Source organism: Cyanistes caeruleus, chromosome 6 (genome assembly GCF_971803275.1).
Source record: "Cyanistes caeruleus chromosome 6, bCyaCae1.hap1.1, whole genome shotgun sequence".
Classification (NCBI taxonomy): Eukaryota; Metazoa; Chordata; class Aves; order Passeriformes; family Paridae; genus Cyanistes; species Cyanistes caeruleus.
Window position 1 is genome coordinate 58054874 of NC_141706.1, and position 17095 is coordinate 58071968.

A 17095-nucleotide genomic window follows, 5' to 3' on the forward strand; every position below is an offset into this window, starting at 1 on the left:
CATGCTCTGATTTCCCTTCAGTCCAGGCTTTCTTACACTCTGGCTGCTCAGTGTAACACAGGGCATGACTCAAAAACACGTTCTCAGGGGAAAAATGCTGGAGACACCAAGTTTCACCTGAATTATTTTCTTAAAAGATGTATTAGTTTTCAAGAAAGGTTAAGACTTGTGCCATCACTGAGCAAGCGAAAGTCTTCAGCATTGTCACTGGATGTTTTAAATCCCAGTGTTACTACTTGGAAGGTATTTTCACCATTTTTTCACATTATGGAAGATTTTGTCAAATATTTTAGTCACAAGTCACACGTACCTTAAAACCTCCCTTAGTTTTGATACAATTGAAACAGATTTTTTGACACTGAGGTCTTGAAGCAGTAACCTAAAGACTGATGAATTCTGCTCTCCTGATAACTTCCAACACTGAGAATCACAGAAAGAAGCCTTTTCCTTCTATCATTGCTTTTGCCACCCACGCACCAAACTGAAAGTCAATACTGGTGCACACGTTAGGAACTCTAACTCCCTTTCTGCATCTGGCTTGATGCCATGTTTGATATCACAGCAGCAGCACATCCACCACCTGTGAGGGGTGCGGATGGAACACGCAAGTCTCAGCCAGGGTGAGCAGACAGCTCCTGCCGGGGCACAGGGACACACTCGAGTTCAAAGCACACCTCACACAGTCCCCAGGCAGGGCTGAGGGGGAATCCCAGCTCCTGCCTCACTGTTCAAGGAAATGACAGCCTTGCTTTGACAATGCTGCTTTCAAGTCATGCAGGCACCAGTTTTTTTTGCACTTTTATGAGGTAACCATAATTTGAAATGATTTTAAACATGTTTTGATATAGGTGATGTGGAAAACAGTGCCACACTTGTGACACATATTCAGCCTCCAGCAGCTGTGTAAGGAACATCAAAGCAGTGGATATTCATATCCCATCTTCTCATCTTTGAGAACATTCAGATCTGGAACAATGTGATTATTGCAGTCGAGTGAACTGACATGAACACCAGCTTCAGTTTCAGCAGCTTGCAGTGCCCCAGCCTAGCTACGAAACAGGGATTGACCACTCCCTACCCTCGGAATGCTGCTTTAACATAAGGATCTCTTCAGGAAGCCAGAACTTGCACAAGTTACTTTGGATTAGTTTGTAGGAAACAGGTTTTGCCCTTTAACCCCTCCCTCCTCCTCTCCAACCAGTTCACTGAAGTTAAGCTATTAAGAATACCAAATACAATCTGCTTAAAGCCAGCAAAAAGGGTACGTTGCTGGATGGAGCTGCCAAGAATTTCTCTTTGCTACTGTAAGACAAATGCCAAGGAACACAGAATACAGCACAACCAAGTATTCCCTGGCAGGCTGTGTGATGTGTAATAACCACTTTTCCAGAGACATTTCCAGCTCTGGTTTGTAGTGGGATCACCAAGCACACCCTGTTAATTAGACTTAAAGCACAGCAGCTGGAGCTCAGGCTCCAGCACAACAACTCCTGTGGGCATAGGCAGAGCAGTTTTGTTTCGGTGTGAACAGACAAGTCAGTGACACAGCTCAATTCTTAACACTTTTATTCTTACAGTTCTAGGTTTGAACTGTACATGCAGAGTTGCATAAGTCACAATAGAGATTTACAGTGGATTCTATTCTATGGTAGAGTGCAATCCAGAATCCTTGAACAGTATAAAAAACAACTTTAAACATCAAGACCTTGTTAGGAGCAGAAGGATTAAAGCTTCCCCAAGAGATTCAGCTCTCCTAGATACCTAGTTACTAGGTACTGTATGTTAGACACGTAAGAGTTGAAGAGCTGTGGAACACTAAACAAACTTGAACACCCTGATGTCTTCCCATCTTCGTTACTTCTTCCCACATTTCTGGCAATTAAGAATAAGTCAAAAACCCTGCCACCTGCAACCAGCTAATACAGACAAAAATAACTAACTCCTTACTTGCCTGTTTAGGGTTGTACAGTGTTAAAGAAAATATTCCCTCAATGGCATTTGTATCTCACATCAGCTGAAAAAGCAATGTAACAAAAATAAAGGTATAACATCTTTGAAAATAAATATAAAGAGGGAATGCAGACAAAGTGTCAAAGATTTTTTTTTTTGGCAGGTAACATTCATAATATACAAAATATAACTTATTCATATTAGCCAAGGAAAACATTCATGAGTTCCTGTAAACTGGTTTAATCCACCTCCTCCATGCGTGATGTGTCATCATCTCCCTCAAGAGGTGGCATCTCCTCAGTGACTGCTGGACTGGCTTCTTCTGCAGCAGTGTCATCTTCATCAATGCCTGTGCAGGAAACACACACCCCCCATTAGTGCTGACAACACAAACATTTCACCTCCACAGCACATCACCTGAAGGGCTCATTTTCCACACTACCAAGCAGGACCAAGATAGTAACACCCCAAGTCCACTTGAGCCAGGACAGATTTGGGAACTTACCCAGCCCAAGTTTGATCATTCTATAAATGCGGTTGGCATGTGTCTGAGGATCTTCTAAGCTGAAGCCAGAGGACAGGAGTGCTGTCTCATACAGCAGGATGACAAGATCCTTCACAGACTTGTCATTCTTATCAGCCTCTGCTTTCTGCCTCAGTGTTTCAATGATGGAATGATCAGGATTAATCTCCAGGTGTTTCTTTGCTGCCATGTATCCCATTGTAGAGTTGTCCCTTAATGCCTGCGCTTTCATAATCCTCTCCATGTTGGCTGTCCAGCCATATGTACTTGTTACAATGCAGCAGGGAGAAGTAACTAAACGATTGGACACAACAACCTGCAGAGGGAATACAAAGCACAAGTTTGCAATTTAAGCATTTTAACAAGTAAAACTGCTTTACCCTAAATTCTCTTTAGACTGCACTTTTACACACATGTAAACATGGCACTATTTTTACCTTTTCTACTTTCTTTTCAAGGATATCTTTCATTATCTTGCAGAGATTTTCAAACTTTGCTTTTTTCTCCTCCTGCTTCTTTTTCTCCTCCTCATCTTCTGGAAGCTCCAAGCCCTCTTTTGTTACAGAAACCAGGGTCTTGCCTTCGAATTCCTTCAGCTGCTGCACACAGTATTCATCGATAGGCTCAATCATGTAGATGACTTCCAGCCCATGCTTGCGAAGACGCTCCACAAAAGCAGAGTTGGCCACCTGATCCTTTGTTTCACCTGCAACACACAACAGCACCACAGATTAGCCTCAGCACAAGCAGCAGCTTGTTCAGCTTCTGCAGAGCCTATGCAACAGCTGCGGTGCTTCATGTACCAGCCACAGGAAAAAAACCCAGGGGCACAGACAGCCCAAGGACACTCAAGCTGCTTAAACTGACACTCCAACATCTAGTACTCCGAACTTGTTTTGAAGCCAATTTCTATTTCCGAGTCCCAGGTGAAGAAACGCTTCCCATTACTACCAAGCAAGGGAATTTGGAACCTGGAACCCCCTAACAGCATTTATAAATCCCCCAGAAGATAAACCTACAGCATTTCAGACCATTTCAGCTCCCAACTCACCAGTGATATAGTAGACATGTTTCTGGTTTTCCTTCATCCGAGTGCAGTAATCCTTCAGAGAGACCATCTCATCACCAGATGCAGATGTGTAGTATCTCAGTAATTCTGAGAGCTTCTTGCGGTTCTGCGAGTCCTCATGGATGCCAAGCTACAATAAGCAGGAAGAAAAATCACTAAGTGATTCCCTCAAGTAAGTACTGAACTGTTGTAGTTTAGGAGCTCAGGCACAACAATCTGCATGTGCAAATATCCACACTGCTCAGCAGAAAGACTACAAACCTTGATGTTCTTGGAGAACTGCTCATAGAACTTCTTGTAGTTCTCCTTGTCTTCAGCCAGCTCAGTGAAAAGTTCCAAGCACTTCTTCACCAAGTTCTTCCGGATCACTTTCAGGATCTTGCTTTGCTGCAGCATCTCACGAGAAATATTCAGAGGTAAATCCTCAGAGTCTACCACACCTCTCATGAAATCTGCAAAAATGACAGAAACATCTTTGTTAGTTTCACATATTACCGGTCCCTCTACCTACATGTGGCTCTGCCCATTAGAAATTATGGATTTGTTTCTGAAGAACTCCAGTAAACACGAATTAAGGCATTACTGCTCAGCAACTGTTTGGAATTGAAATCTTCCCCCTTCCCCAATTTCTTTATATACAAAAGGAAACTACAGAATAGCTAAGCAGTTCTTCTAACCTCTTAGGCAACACTTTCCCCACAATTATACTCACTCAGATATTCAGGGATCAGTTCCTCACAGTTGTCCATGATGAAAACTCTGCGCACATACAGTTTGATGTTGTTCTTCTTCTTCCTGTTCTCAAACAGATCGAAGGGTGCACGCCGTGGGACAAAGAGGAGAGCCCTGAATTCCAGCTGCCCTTCCACAGAGAAGTGCTGTGAGAAAGCAAGATGATAATTTTAGTCCATTTGCATGGTTCCACTGCAATAATCACATAACTCTCCAAATGAGAAACACAAATGTCAAGAAACTTACTTTGACAGCCAGGTGGTCTTCCCAGTCATTAGTCAGACTCTTGTAGAATTCTCCATATTCTTCATTGGTTATGTCATCTGGGTTCCTGGTCCAAATGGGCTTGGTCTTGTTGAGCTCTTCCTGATCAATGTACTTCTCCTTGATCTTCTTCTTCTTCTTCTTATCTCCATCCTTCTTCTCTTCTTCTTCATCAGAACCGACATCCTCAATCTCTGGTTTATCCTCTGTCTTTTCTTCCTTCTCTTCTTTTTCCTCCTCCTTTTCCTCAGCCTCATCATCGCTCACCTCCTTATCACGCTCCTTCTCCACCTACAGAACAGCATCAGTAGTTAAAATTCCAAAAGCTGTAGAATTACTAAGTAGCAGTTCTAAGGTACCCCTTGCAGCCTCACAAAGCCAGGGAATTTCACAGTGTCAAGCTGTCCTATCCACATTCCAAGGACTCTCATTCTGGGTGCTGACACAAGTGGTGGTTGTCTCCATGTGCTATTAGCGAAGTTCTTACTGTTCACTTTCACTACACTGAATGACTCAATACACCCAGATGAATTAATCATTTGGTAACCAACATTATTGGCTTAGAAAACGTCTTCTTTTTTTCATCTAGTCCTGTGAAATGCAGTTGTAAGTAATGGAACTACACTTCCCCAGAATTTCTCCATATAACGTATTGGGAGAAACTGAAACTAACCAAAGAAAGATTAACTGCTCCTTCTTACACTAACTCTCACATGTTAAAGTGGTGATACTTGTGTAGCATTTAATGTAAGATACGTACAAAGAGTGTAATTGGGTAGCCAATGAACTGAGAGTGCTTCTTCACGATTTCCTTGATTCGCCGCTCTTCCAGGTATTCAGTTTGATCTTCTTTAAGATGCAGGATGACTTTTGTTCCACGGCCCAGTGGTTCACCTAGAATGGAGTTTACATGCTTTACACTTTGCTGCAGCAGACTTAATGTAACACTTTAAAAATGCAATGCTCCACCAGCCACATTTTCACCATTAGGAAAACAAAGCTTCCATGTAACCTAACCTAGGCTGTTAATTTACACTTTCTCAAGTTTACTGTACCCTGCGTGTATTTCAAACAAGCTTCAGAACATGTTTACTACTCTGTTCAGAGTCTCTGAAGACTCTGCACACATCATTGAAATTTGACTAATATTTTTTCATGTTTTAAGCTTTGAAAGCTTAATGCACCATTCACCTGGGCATTCAATATATACTGAATTATGCCAACTAGAATAGCAAGATGTGACACATTACTTGTATTAATTCTTTCTATCTTGTGTCCTTTTCCAAAGCAGACTATGTATCATTGCCAAGCATCTTTAAAAATCATCATTGAGCAAGAGCACTGAACACTCACCATTATCCAGTCTGACAGTGAAGGACCCTCCAGCTGAGGACTCCCAAGCGTACTGCTCATCATCGTTGTGCTTGGTGATCACTGTCACCTTTTCAGCAACCAGGTAGGCGGAGTAGAAGCCAACACCGAACTGACCAATCATGGAGATATCAGCCCCTGCCTGCAGGGCTTCCATGAAAGCCTTGGTGCCAGACTTGGCAATGGTACCAAGGTTGTTGACCAGGTCAGCTTTGGTCATCCCAATGCCAGTATCCACAATGGTAAGAGTGCGATCATGCTTGTTTGGAATCAGGTTAATTTTCAGCTCTTTTCCAGAATCCAGCTTGCTTGGGTCAGTCAAGCTTTCATATCTTATCTTATCCAGAGCCTATAAAAGAACAAGACAGGCTTTAACATTCCCTGGCTATTCCTTGAAAATTTCAGTAACTGTCAGAATTAACCAGACTAATTTTGTTACTTACATCTGAGGAATTGGAAATCAGCTCACGAAGGAAGATTTCCTTATTGGAGTAGAAAGTGTTGATGATCAGAGACATCAACTGAGCAATCTCAGCCTGAAAGGCAAAGGTCTCCACCTCCTCCTCCATTGGTTGGTCCTGAGTTTGCACAGCTTCCGGCATCTGTGAAGGAAGAAGAGGGAGGAGTTGAAATTCCATCCGGAACAGCTTAGCTAACATATCCTTCGGCAGGCAGTGACAATGGCATTCTGAAATCAAGTTTTTTAACCACGTGTTTTCAGCACCAGGGAACACACATGTATTAAAAAAAAAACAAAACTTCCCAAGTCCTACTCCCAGCCAGTAATCATTCAGAAATTTTAAGGAATGCAGACGATATATGACAGAACTTTAACTACAGGCTTCCTTTACACTCACTTTACCTTACAGCACTTAGGATAAGACCGCACTTTTTCTCTCTCCTTCCTTAGTTCATGGATTAATACGGGACCTTTATTTTCCCTTCTCACGGAAATACCTGAAACTTTTACTTGGGTTCTCTCTTATTCGCATCCCCCCATTACTTCTCATACACATGGACAGCTATCACGTCCAGCAGCGAACACTATACACAGCTCTCACTTTTGTACCAACACTGCTCAATCGAACCCGTTTCTCTGGACAAATATTTACATTAATAAATACTCGTCCTTCACCGGGTACCTGCTGCCCCCATTTGCCCCCCGTGCTACGAGAGCCAAGCCTCAGGGGCGGCGGATTTCGCCCCAGGGAGATCTGTCCAACCGCAACCCGGCTCTAATGGCTACAGAAGGAAGCGGCGCGGCCGCAGGGCGCAGGCCCGGCCACCGCCGCGAGGCGGCCCCGGCTCCCCCGCCCGAGCCCGGACCGCGCCCCCGAGCGGCGGCGGAGGTGCAGCGCCCCCTGGCGGCGCCCGCCGGTACCACCAGACGTTCTAGAAACTGCCAGAGCCTTCCCTGCCCCCCTCAGCCCCGCCCGCGCATTCCGCCCCCCCCTCAAGCGCTGCGGTGCCGAGCAGCCCCCGAGCCCGCTCCCGGCCTCGCTTCCTTGCCCCCACACTCCTGCCCCTTCACGCTGCTCTTTCTCCCCATCCCCCTTTCTTTCCCGCCTACATTCCCCTTTTCTCCCGCTCCTTCCTTCCTGCCGCCCCCACTCTTTCCCCCTTCGCTCTCTTCATTCTTGGCACTCCTTTTCTCTGGCCCCCGCTCCTTCCCCCACAGTAACTCAGCTCATTCTCCCGCTAGCCCCTATTTCTTTCCCCACCGCCGCCGCTCCCTTTTCCTAGTCCTGGCTCCTTTCGTTCCCCCTCTCGCCCCCGCCACCTTCCCGGTCCGGAGCACCCTCCCCCCACCACCGCAGCTCCTCCATCTTGCACGCTCATGGCTGGGTGCCCTCATTGAGAGTGACTCTCTCCAGCCACCCGGTACCTCCGCTGATACCTCAGCCCCCCACAGCCCTCCCGAGCACGCTGCGAAGCGGAGGCGGCGCTGCAGCTGCACCCCGGGACAAGAACAGCCTTCCCTGACCGCCACCTACACCCCCAGGTCCGCTACGATACCAAATCCCCCCAAGGAACTGCTCGGTTTGCTCACCTCTACCGCTATTCCTACAAGAACACAAATTTATCCATTTGGATTCAGAATTATCAATACTGCTCTCTTTCTCAGCCATACCCGCACTATGAGCCCAAATCACTTTTCCCAGTATCTAAAAATACACGGAGGGAAGCACGACCTGCGCCACGCGGCTCGTGCAGCACACCCCACCCCCACCCAACTCCGAACACGAGCCCCGCACCCTCAACCACCGAGCCCCAGGATTCGGTCAGAAAACACTCCCTGCGCCGATCCACCGCCGGCTACCACCCCCACCGCTCACCTTGGCAGGGGGAAGGGGTGCTGCTCTCCTCGGTGGCGCTGTGACACGGCTCTCACGCTCCGCTATAACCTCACTAGTGCGCGCTCCCCACTGCCCGCCCGATTTATATACGGCGGGATCCGCCTCCTTCCAGAACCATCGGGAACCTTCACCGCTGGCGCGGGGGGGCGCGAGGAGGGGGCCGCGAGGCGGGGGCGGAACAAGCCGGCCGAGGGGCGGGGCCGTGCCGCTCGCAGCCAATCACAGCTGTCCGCGACAGGCGCCGCGGGGCCGGCGGCTGAATGGGCGCGAGCGCGCGCGCTCCCCCCGCCCCGCCCCGCTGCGCCACCAGCGATTGGCTGGGCCGGGAATCCGCGGGGCGGGGGGAAGCAGGAAGGAGGCGGGCGCAAGCGCGGGGGCCGCGCGGGCCGGCGGTGAAGGGGCGGGGCCCGGGGCGGTTGAGCGCGGACCGGATGACGTCACTCGCTGCCGAGCCTCGTTCCGAACGTCCTAGAAGGGGGTGGGGCCGGGGTCTCTTCTCCCCCATTCTCCTCCGTTCTCTCCCCGCCCCCGCGGAGCGGCAGGGAAAGGCCTGGAAAACTCCGGGAGCCCCACCACTCCTGCCGAGAGCGGTCCAGCGCTGGGGTTCGGATCCAGGACCACCCTCTCTCTCCCCGTGCTGAACCCTGTGTCTGCTGCGTGGCCGGTGCGCCGGCGTGCGGCTGTGTGGGAGCGCAGGGGTGCGGGTGTGTGAGGGTGTGGGGTGCGGATGTGTGAGGGTGCGCAGGTATGTAGGTTTAGCTGTGCGAGCTCAAGGATTTAAGTTAGGGATTTAAGATATGTGGCTGTGCAGGAGTGCGGGCGTGCAGGTGTGCAGAGGTGCAGCTGCGTGGGGGTGGACAGGTGGAGGTGTGCAGGACTGTGTGTGTGTGTGCACAGGTGGAGGTGTGCAGTTGTGTGGCTGTGTGTGCAGGTGTGTGGCTGTGTGTGTGCACAGGTGCAGGTGTGCAGGACTGTGGGTGTGTGTGCACAGGTGAAGGTGTGCAGGACTGTGGGTGTGTGTGCACAGGTGAAGGTGTGCAGTTGTGTGGCTGTGTGTGCAGTTGTGTGGCGGTGTGTGTGCAGGTGGAGGTGTGCAGTTGTGTGGCTGTATGTGCAGGAGTGTTGCTATGTGTGTGCACAGGTGGAGGTGTGCAGTTGTGTGGCGGTGTGTGTGCAGTTGTGTGGCTGTGTGTGTGCACAGGTGGAGGTGTGCAGTTGTGTGGCTGTGTGTGTGCAGGTGGAGGTGTGCAGTTGTGTGGCTGTGTGTGTGCAGTTGTGTGGCTGTATGTGCACAGGTGGAGGTGTGCAGTTGTGTGGCTGTGTGTGTGCAGTTGTGTGGCTGTGTGTGCACAGGTGGAGGTGTGCAGGTGTGTGGCTGTGTGTGTGCACAGGTGGAGGTGTGCAGTTGTGTGGCTGTGTGTGTGCAGTTGTGTGGCGGTGTGTGTGCAGGTGTGTGGCTGTGTGTGTGCACAGGTGGAGGTGTGCAGTTGTGTGGCTGTGTGTGTGCAGTTGTGTGGCTGTGTGTGCACAGGTGGAGGTGTGCAGTTGTGTGGCTGTGTGTGTGCAGTTGTGTGGCGGTGTGTGTGCAGGTGTGTGGCTGTGTGTGTGCACAGGTGGAGGTGTGCAGGTGTGTGGCTGTGTGTGTGCAGGTGGAGGTGTGCAGTTGTGTGGCTGTGTGTGTGCAGTTGTGTGGCTGTGTGTGCACAGGTGGAGGTGTGCAGTTGTGTGGCGGTGTGTGTGCAGGTGTGTGGCTGTGTGTGTGCACAGGTGGAGGTGTGCAGTTGTGTGGTGCTGTGTGTGCACAGATGGAGGTGTACAGTTGTGTGGCTATGTGTGCAGGAGTGTTGCTATGTGTGTGCACAGGTGGAGGTGTGCAGTTGTGTGGCTGTGTGTGTGCACAGGTGGAGGTGTGCAGTTGTGTGGCTGTGTGTGTGCAGGTGGAGGTGTGCAGTTGTGTGGCTGTGTGTGTGCAGTTGTGTGGCTGTGTGTGCACAGGTGGAGGTGTGCAGTTGTGTGCAGGTGTGTGTGCAGGTGTGTGGCTGTGTGTGTGCACAGGTGGAGGTGTGCAGTTGTGTTGGCCTGCAGATTTAGGTGTGCAGCAGTGCTGGTACATCAGGTGCTGCCATCCCCTGGGCTGGGACGAGGGGCTGCGGGAGGGCGGCGCCGCTCCCCTTGCCCTGCTCGCCGGGCAGGATCCGGCCGCGCCGCCGGGCGTAGCCGGGTGAATCACAGCTTAGGGATGCTGTGGTAACGCGTTTCGCCTGCTCAGGGAAAGCAACACTGGTTCTCACGCAGCAGGTATAAGTCTGTGAGTTAACAAAATTCTGCCTCTCAGTCTGTGCACTTGCACAGGGTAAAAAGAGCCGTGGGACCGAATCCAAGCGGCTCAGCAGACCTACATAGCTATGCAGTTACTTAAGGATTTAAGTGCTAATAGTAGACATGAGGCGTAGGCCAGTGCTGTTTGGTTTGTAATAGCCCACAGCCTGAAACCCGCTGGGATTCTCAGCCTGAACATGGCCTTTGCCAGTTCATCTGGGAAATCTCGGCTGATGTTCAAAGGGCACTGCAAGAGACACCTTTATACATACATTTACATATCCTGTCTAAAGGCTTTGATATGTACACGTCTCATTATACCCAGCAGCTCTGTGATTGCAGCATTTAGCAGGGCGGGTATTTTTATATCCTGAATGACCTGATTGGGAGCAGGGAGTTAAATGCAGATCTTTCGCATCTCAGGAGAATGATCTGCATCCCATGTGTTCCAGACACAGACTTCTGAAACTTTCTTCTTGGAGCTGATCCACTTTCAAGGATATAAATACCAAGAGAAACTACATGTTAAAATTGTGCACTGATGTAAGCATGAATCTAGACAAATCTCCTTCCTCTAAAGAATAGCTATTTATTTGAGGAGTAAAAATAACATTGCTTCTGTTGCAAAAATTGATCTCAGGTGCAACTTCTTTCCATTTTCTTTTGGCTCTTTGATGTGCCCCAGACTCCTGTCTAGTTCAACATCTGTCTGACTTGAGGGAATTAAAGTTTAAGTTGCTTAACCTGCCTTTCTCCAAGTTGAGCATCTGAAATAGACTGGCTAGCATGATTTAGATATTCCAATACTTAGATCCATTAACACATTTACTCAAAAATCCTCATGCTGAACTTAACGTCCTTTGCATTGGTTATCCTGCAGTTTTAACCCAGACAAACAGATCTGAATTGGGGTCCACTGGCTTGATTTTGTTGTAGCATTATGTTTTCAGGGAGTTCTCAGTATTCTGACAAGATATATTAAGTACATGTGTAAAACATGTAGGAACACCAAGGAATTAAAATTACAGCTTGTCTTGCTGCAGTTTCTGCAGTATCTGGATCAGTACATGCATTGTACTGCAATATCTTAAAGGACTCTGCCCTTCTAAATCCTGGTGCTCCAGATCTGACCCAAGCAGTTGGCCAAAATACAGGATCTGCAGATTATTTTAATTAGGTGGAAAAACTAATTGTGGTGTCAACAACATAAAAGGGTGTATAGATGAGCTGCTGCTCAGCCCGCAGGAGAAATCAGGCTTTAAGGGTGAGGTTATTTGCTCACTGTTCTAAGTTACTGAAAAAGCTGGATTTCAGACAACACTCAGCCTCAGAAATTCTGCATTTATGTCCGGGTCACCTTCTTGGTACTTACTTTGGCTGGTTTTTTTCTGTACTCTCTTCAAGTTTGATTTTGAGGTGCTTCTCCATGCATTTCTCTTCCTTTGTCTCAAACATGTATGCCTGTAGGAAATAATGTGCATCAAAATGCTTTCTTGAGTACGACAAGTTCCTTTCTTTGCACAGTGACTATGATTTGAGTGATCTGACAGCTGCTTTGGTTGTCTGCTTCCATAAAGCAGCCTAGTGGCTCTTTACCACTGTCCTAATAAAGTGTGGCAGCTACACTCAGGCATAATGATATAACTTCCATGTTTTATCTTAGATTAAAAAATAGTCATGGTATAGTATAAATTCTGTAGAATGAGTCTATTAGGCTGAAACTTTCTTACATTCAGACTGCATTGACTGAAACGCTTTCTAAAATGTATTTGCATCCAAATAACTTCTGTACTTCAGAGAACATATTGCAATATATGGAAATCTGTCCAAGCATTTTATCAAGCAATATCCTACTAAATTTTCTTGTGTGCTCTCCTTTTGAGGTGTCCAGAATTTTAGGGGTGCCGCTTTCATAAAAATATTCAATATGTTTAAGAAAGTATTTTCCTTTCTAATGTCTGGATTAATGGGAGTCCAGTGATTCAGACTTAGGGATGTATGTAATTTCAAGCATGTGAAGACCTATGGGAGGTTTTGCATATGTCTGCAGGATCACATGCCTTTATACTGTCTAATCTCCAGTCACATCATTCTGTTTTCTCTTTTGTGGTTGTACTATTCAGCTTTCAAAAGAGACTGATTTCTTTTGTCAAAGTTGTTTGACAAGTGCACTGGGAGCATGTCATCTCATACCAACCCATCTAAGTTTTCCCAGCTCTGCTTAATCTGAGTTCCTCTGTGCCTGTGTAAAACACATATTTTCTTCATGACTTGTGAATAACCTGTATCCTTTTTGTTCAGTTATGGAGTGAGGGCTAGCAAATATAGATACTTTGTTCCTATGGTTACTCTATTTTAACTGATCCCAGTTTTTGTATTGCTTCACTTTTAGGCAAGAAGAAAAATAGAAAAAAAGACTGGTTCCAAACTTGGTTCGTGCCAGAGTTAATTTTGGAGGAAATTCTGAGTGAGATAGATTCATTCTTCAACCAAGAGAATGTGCTGGTTTTCGTTGGGGTAGAGTTAATTTTCTTCACAGCAGCCAGCATGGAGTTATATTTTGAATTTGTGCTGAAAACAGTGTTGATAACTCAGACATGTTTGTGTTATTGCTGAGCAGTGTTTGAACATCACCAAGGCCTTTTGTGCTCCTCACACTGACCCCCAGCAAGGAGGCCGGGGTGGCACAAGAAGCTGTGAGGGGACACAGCTGGGACAGCTGACCCCAACTCACCAACAAGACACTCCTTAGCAGAAAGCCTCCATTGTGCATTTCCTGGTTTCCTAAGGATTAGTCCCATACTTGTTCTCTGTATTCATTTGCATCCTAATAGAGTCTTTAATTACACAATTTCATAGAACTCCTTGCTATGTGAATGTTATAATATTTAAAAAGAACAAAGTGAAAGTTGGCTGAAAGGAAGTTATTTAATGTTCAAAGTGTTGAAATAACACCCAGGAATACAGGGGGTATTCTTAATTCAATCAGAGGTTTTTTCTGTATTGCTGAAGAAGATTTTTTTGTTTTTTACAAGCCACAAACAAATTTAAAAACATTTGCATTGAGTATTTGAATTCCAGCATTTAACTTAACTTCTGAGTGTTTGGTGTTGTAGCCTTAATGCTTTTATAGCATTGCTTTAAAATTTATTTTGTTTGAGTTCTGAGACAGTTTTGCCATGTTATCTCAGTGCTTCAGGGTTTACTGGAGGAAAACAAAGCAGCAGCAACTGAAACTGCTTAACAGTAGATTTCAGAAGAATGATGTAAGTAGAAAGATGTGGTAATATATGTCTAGTTTGCTTTAACATATGGAATTATGCATGTAAAATATGTGTTATCATAATGAAATGTAAAGCTGGGAATGGATATCTGTCTGAGCAAAGCTTCATGTTTTCTTAAAACAATTTCCCAGGCTCTCTTCTTTTGTGCTTTCTCATTGCTTGCTGGAAGCTAAAGTGATCATAAGATCTGTAGGTCACAGAAAAAGGTGATTTATATTAGAAATAGGATCGATAGCCACTTAGAAGAAATGTTTTTCTGGTGAAGAAGCTACTTAAGAGGCAAAGAACAGAATCGATCTCATACAATGTAGTTGTACTGTGGAACTGCAGGTGGCAGCAATAATTGCATGGACCATGGGCTCTGTACATTCTTTTTCCCTAAGAGTTTATAGTTCTTGAAGTATGTGTCAGGGACTGTGAGAACCATCAGTCATTTCTCTCAGAAGGAATTCTAAAGGGACTTACTGTTGAACAAGAATATATTTGTTATAGTAGAAGTCGACAATTTCACTACTAACAAATGTCAATTATAATTTTTATATCTATTATATAACATATATTTATATAGATATGTAAAACTTAGCTGCATAGGAAAGCTGAGAGAATGAGAATGGAAAGGCCTGGATTCATGGGACATTGATAAGGTCCCAGAATAATTGTTCAGTCTTATCATAAATTACTTCATGTGTGTTTGTTGCAAAATTAATAGGTTAGCTTTATAACAACTCAAATTTGATATTTTTAATTTTTCCTCATCTTAGTATTCCCTTATGACTGCAACAAAGCATATTTCTTTATAGTTTTAGACCTTATATAATGTTTTACACTTTTCCAGAACAATTACATAATTATGTACTTCTTAGCTGAAATTATACATATAGATCAAGCATGATACCTATGCCAACTGAACTATACGAGACACTTTGCCTTCCACCAAGTTAAAAGTGTTTCTTTCACTCTCTGGTTCTGTTTTTTGTTTTAAGAGCCTAGTAAGATGACTGCAGTACCTGTTCGTGGAAATGTGTGCGGCCTCTGTCTAGCATGGGACCAAAAAACCAGGGCACACAGTTACATGGCTTGGAGAGTGACAGGAGAATGTCATGCCTGTCAGAGCTCCCTTAAATCAGGAACAGTTACATAAAACTGTAAACTTTGGAGGGAGAACAAGAGGTATGGTGGCAGCTATAACTTATTATCCATGGTTAAGAGCTTTGTTCTATTCATAGGCATAAGTTTCAATAGATCCTGATTCAGAAGGACAAGAAGCTTGGAGAAAAAGCCCTTCCAGACAGCAGAAGGTTTGAAGTAAAAAGTCCCTAGACAAACAAAACCCTAGACTTCCCATGAAGATGTTAAAAACAATAGTGATGGTAAAGTTACAGCGTTAGAAAAATAACTTCATAGAGCCCCAGTATCAGCAAGCGTGGAAATAAACCTGACACTTTTTTCCCTGTACATACTCAAGTTCTAGGGGATTAATTCAGTATAACAGTAAAGGTTGTGGGTTTAGTACCTATAGCAACTGAGCACTCTTGCATATTTGCTGTCAAGTGTAGGTATGTGTAGAGCACTTACATACTATTTTGTGTGTGGTAGATTTGGAGACAAAACTCTCCTTCAAGCCACCTTCTAAATGTTGGATACTATTGGTAATTATGTCACAAAGCATGAGTTCTGTACTTCACTAACATTCTTGATGCAATAGTACTGATTTTGCAAATTGCTGATGACAGATGACTTTTCAAAGTTAGGTGATTACGACATGAAAGAAGAGTTGATAGTAGGAAATAAATTTTCAATTCATTTTAAATAGTGGCACAGAAGGTAAGTTCTAGTTATGTGTTTCAAGCAGATAAGAAAGATTATGTATTTTTGCATTAGGAAGATTTTATATAAAGAAGATACCTTTGGGATCAAATTACTCTGGTGACTTCAGCAAAAGGAAGAACAATTGTTGGAAAGGCCTTCATAGTTCAGGAACACTTCCAAAGCATCTTCTTCTTTATAAGTACATTTCCTAGAAGCAAAGAGAAAAAACTTCATAGACAGGTTTACCTTAGAAATCAGAGGGAAAGAGAGAGCAATCTAGTATGGAGATCACACTTTCAGATTTAGTTGTGAATGGAATTTTAGTTGTGTAAAGAGCTGAGAAAGTAGGTTTACTAAGCAGTGATAGCTGGAGTCAGGATGAACTAGGTTAAAGAAAATCAATTACACATTTTTATTGAGGATACTGTGTGCAATAACCTCAATCATTTCACTTTAAAGAGGGCATAGAAAGAATTGAAGACTCTTGCAGAACAACTGCTTAAATTGGTGTTAATCTGATAAACCTGATTCTAGAAAGAATTTGCATGGAGGATTTTTAATTATTTATTAAATCTCAATTATAGGTCAAAAGTAGTTCTGATGTCACAAAGCCAAGTTACCTTGGATCTGACCAGTACGAAAGGAGTTCTGTGAAAAAGATCTGTAAGAAGCCTTGGCCAAGGCTGACTCTTGTCACTCCTTCGAAGAGGTGTCCAGGCAGAATACCTCACAGTCCAGAGAACTGCTTACAAACTTGCTGTCTTCTTTCTTTCTGAAGGTCAAGGAAAACTTGGAAAAATTTTGTTATTGTCACCTTGGTAATTGTGCTGTGCTGCAATAACTGTGAAAAAATACTTGAAGTCAGCTATTCAGAATTCAGTATATGCTGTGTGGTATACTGTGAGTCTGCTACACATCTAGAGGATTCAAATTTCATCATGAAGCATGTTTCAATAAAGGTCTTAGAGGTCATAGAAATTTTAAAAATGTTCAAGCTCAGGATCCACATTTTTCAGGATGGGAGATTGTGACCATTTAAAATAGATGTCAATCAGGTTGATTCTTCTAGTATTTCAAACAGGAAATGCTCCATAATTTGACACTCTATACTTGTAAAAAAAAAAAAAGGCAAGAAATTAATCAAAATTTGTCCATATATTCTGGGTAGGCCCTTTTTTTTCATATTACAGACAGTACTTCCATTTTATTAACAAGATATTGATGGGAAAAAAAACAAGGTACAAAAATTATGGAGTTCTTTCAGATAATCACAGATTAAAACTTAACAACTATCTGTGATGAACACTCTACTTAGGCACAATTTAGTGTTATTTTCTTGCTGTGTCAGACAGATCAAAAGATTTACTTCTTGTGAAAAAACAGAAGAACTCTGAATCCCAGCTTCCTCGCCACAAAA

The 17095-nt window shown here is 44.8% G+C and overlaps 2 protein-coding genes across 2 annotated transcripts; one reads left to right on the forward strand and one right to left on the reverse strand.

The window, feature by feature from the left end:
- Positions 1-1549: 1549 nt before the first annotated feature.
- HSP90AA1 (heat shock protein 90 alpha family class A member 1) lies at positions 1550-8325 on the reverse strand. The gene is made up of 11 exons (XM_086892132.1): positions 8246-8325; positions 6353-6511; positions 5892-6258; positions 5299-5432; positions 4521-4829; positions 4255-4420; positions 3804-3994; positions 3525-3672; positions 2911-3179; positions 2456-2789; positions 1550-2299 (listed from the first exon to the last, which is right to left on the reverse strand). Exons 2-11 carry the CDS (start codon positions 6509-6511, stop codon positions 2190-2192), a joined length of 2187 nt encoding a protein of 728 aa, XP_086748258.1. The 5' UTR covers positions 8246-8325; the 3' UTR covers positions 1550-2189.
- Positions 8326-8993: 668 nt separating this feature from the next.
- On the forward strand, positions 8994-17095 carry LOC147652717 (uncharacterized). Its single transcript, XM_086895157.1, has 4 exons — positions 8994-9011; positions 9062-9445; positions 9562-10033; positions 10204-17095. Exons 1-4 carry the CDS (start codon positions 8994-8996, stop codon positions 10515-10517), a joined length of 1188 nt encoding a protein of 395 aa, XP_086751283.1. The 3' UTR covers positions 10518-17095.

Excerpts from the sequence above, each read along its gene's own strand:
- LOC147652717 (XM_086895157.1), top strand. Across the intron at positions 9,446-9,561 it reads GTGGCGGTGTGTGTGCAGTT|GTGGAGGTGTGCAGTTGTGT; the intron begins GTGTGGCTGTGT and ends GTATGTGCACAG. Across the intron at positions 10,034-10,203 it reads GTGGCTGTGTGTGTGCACAG|GTGGAGGTGTGCAGTTGTGT; the intron begins GTGGAGGTGTGC and ends GTGTGTGTGCAG.
- HSP90AA1 (XM_086892132.1), bottom strand. The coding sequence starts at position 6,511 with ATGCCGGAAGCTGTGCAAACTCAGGACCAACCAATGGAGGAGGAGGTG. Across the intron at positions 4,421-4,520 it reads AAGACCACCTGGCTGTCAAA|CACTTCTCTGTGGAAGGGCA; the intron begins GTAAGTTTCTTG and ends GCTTTCTCACAG. Across the intron at positions 3,180-3,524 it reads ACATGTCTACTATATCACTG|GTGAAACAAAGGATCAGGTG; the intron begins GTGAGTTGGGAG and ends TGTGTGTTGCAG.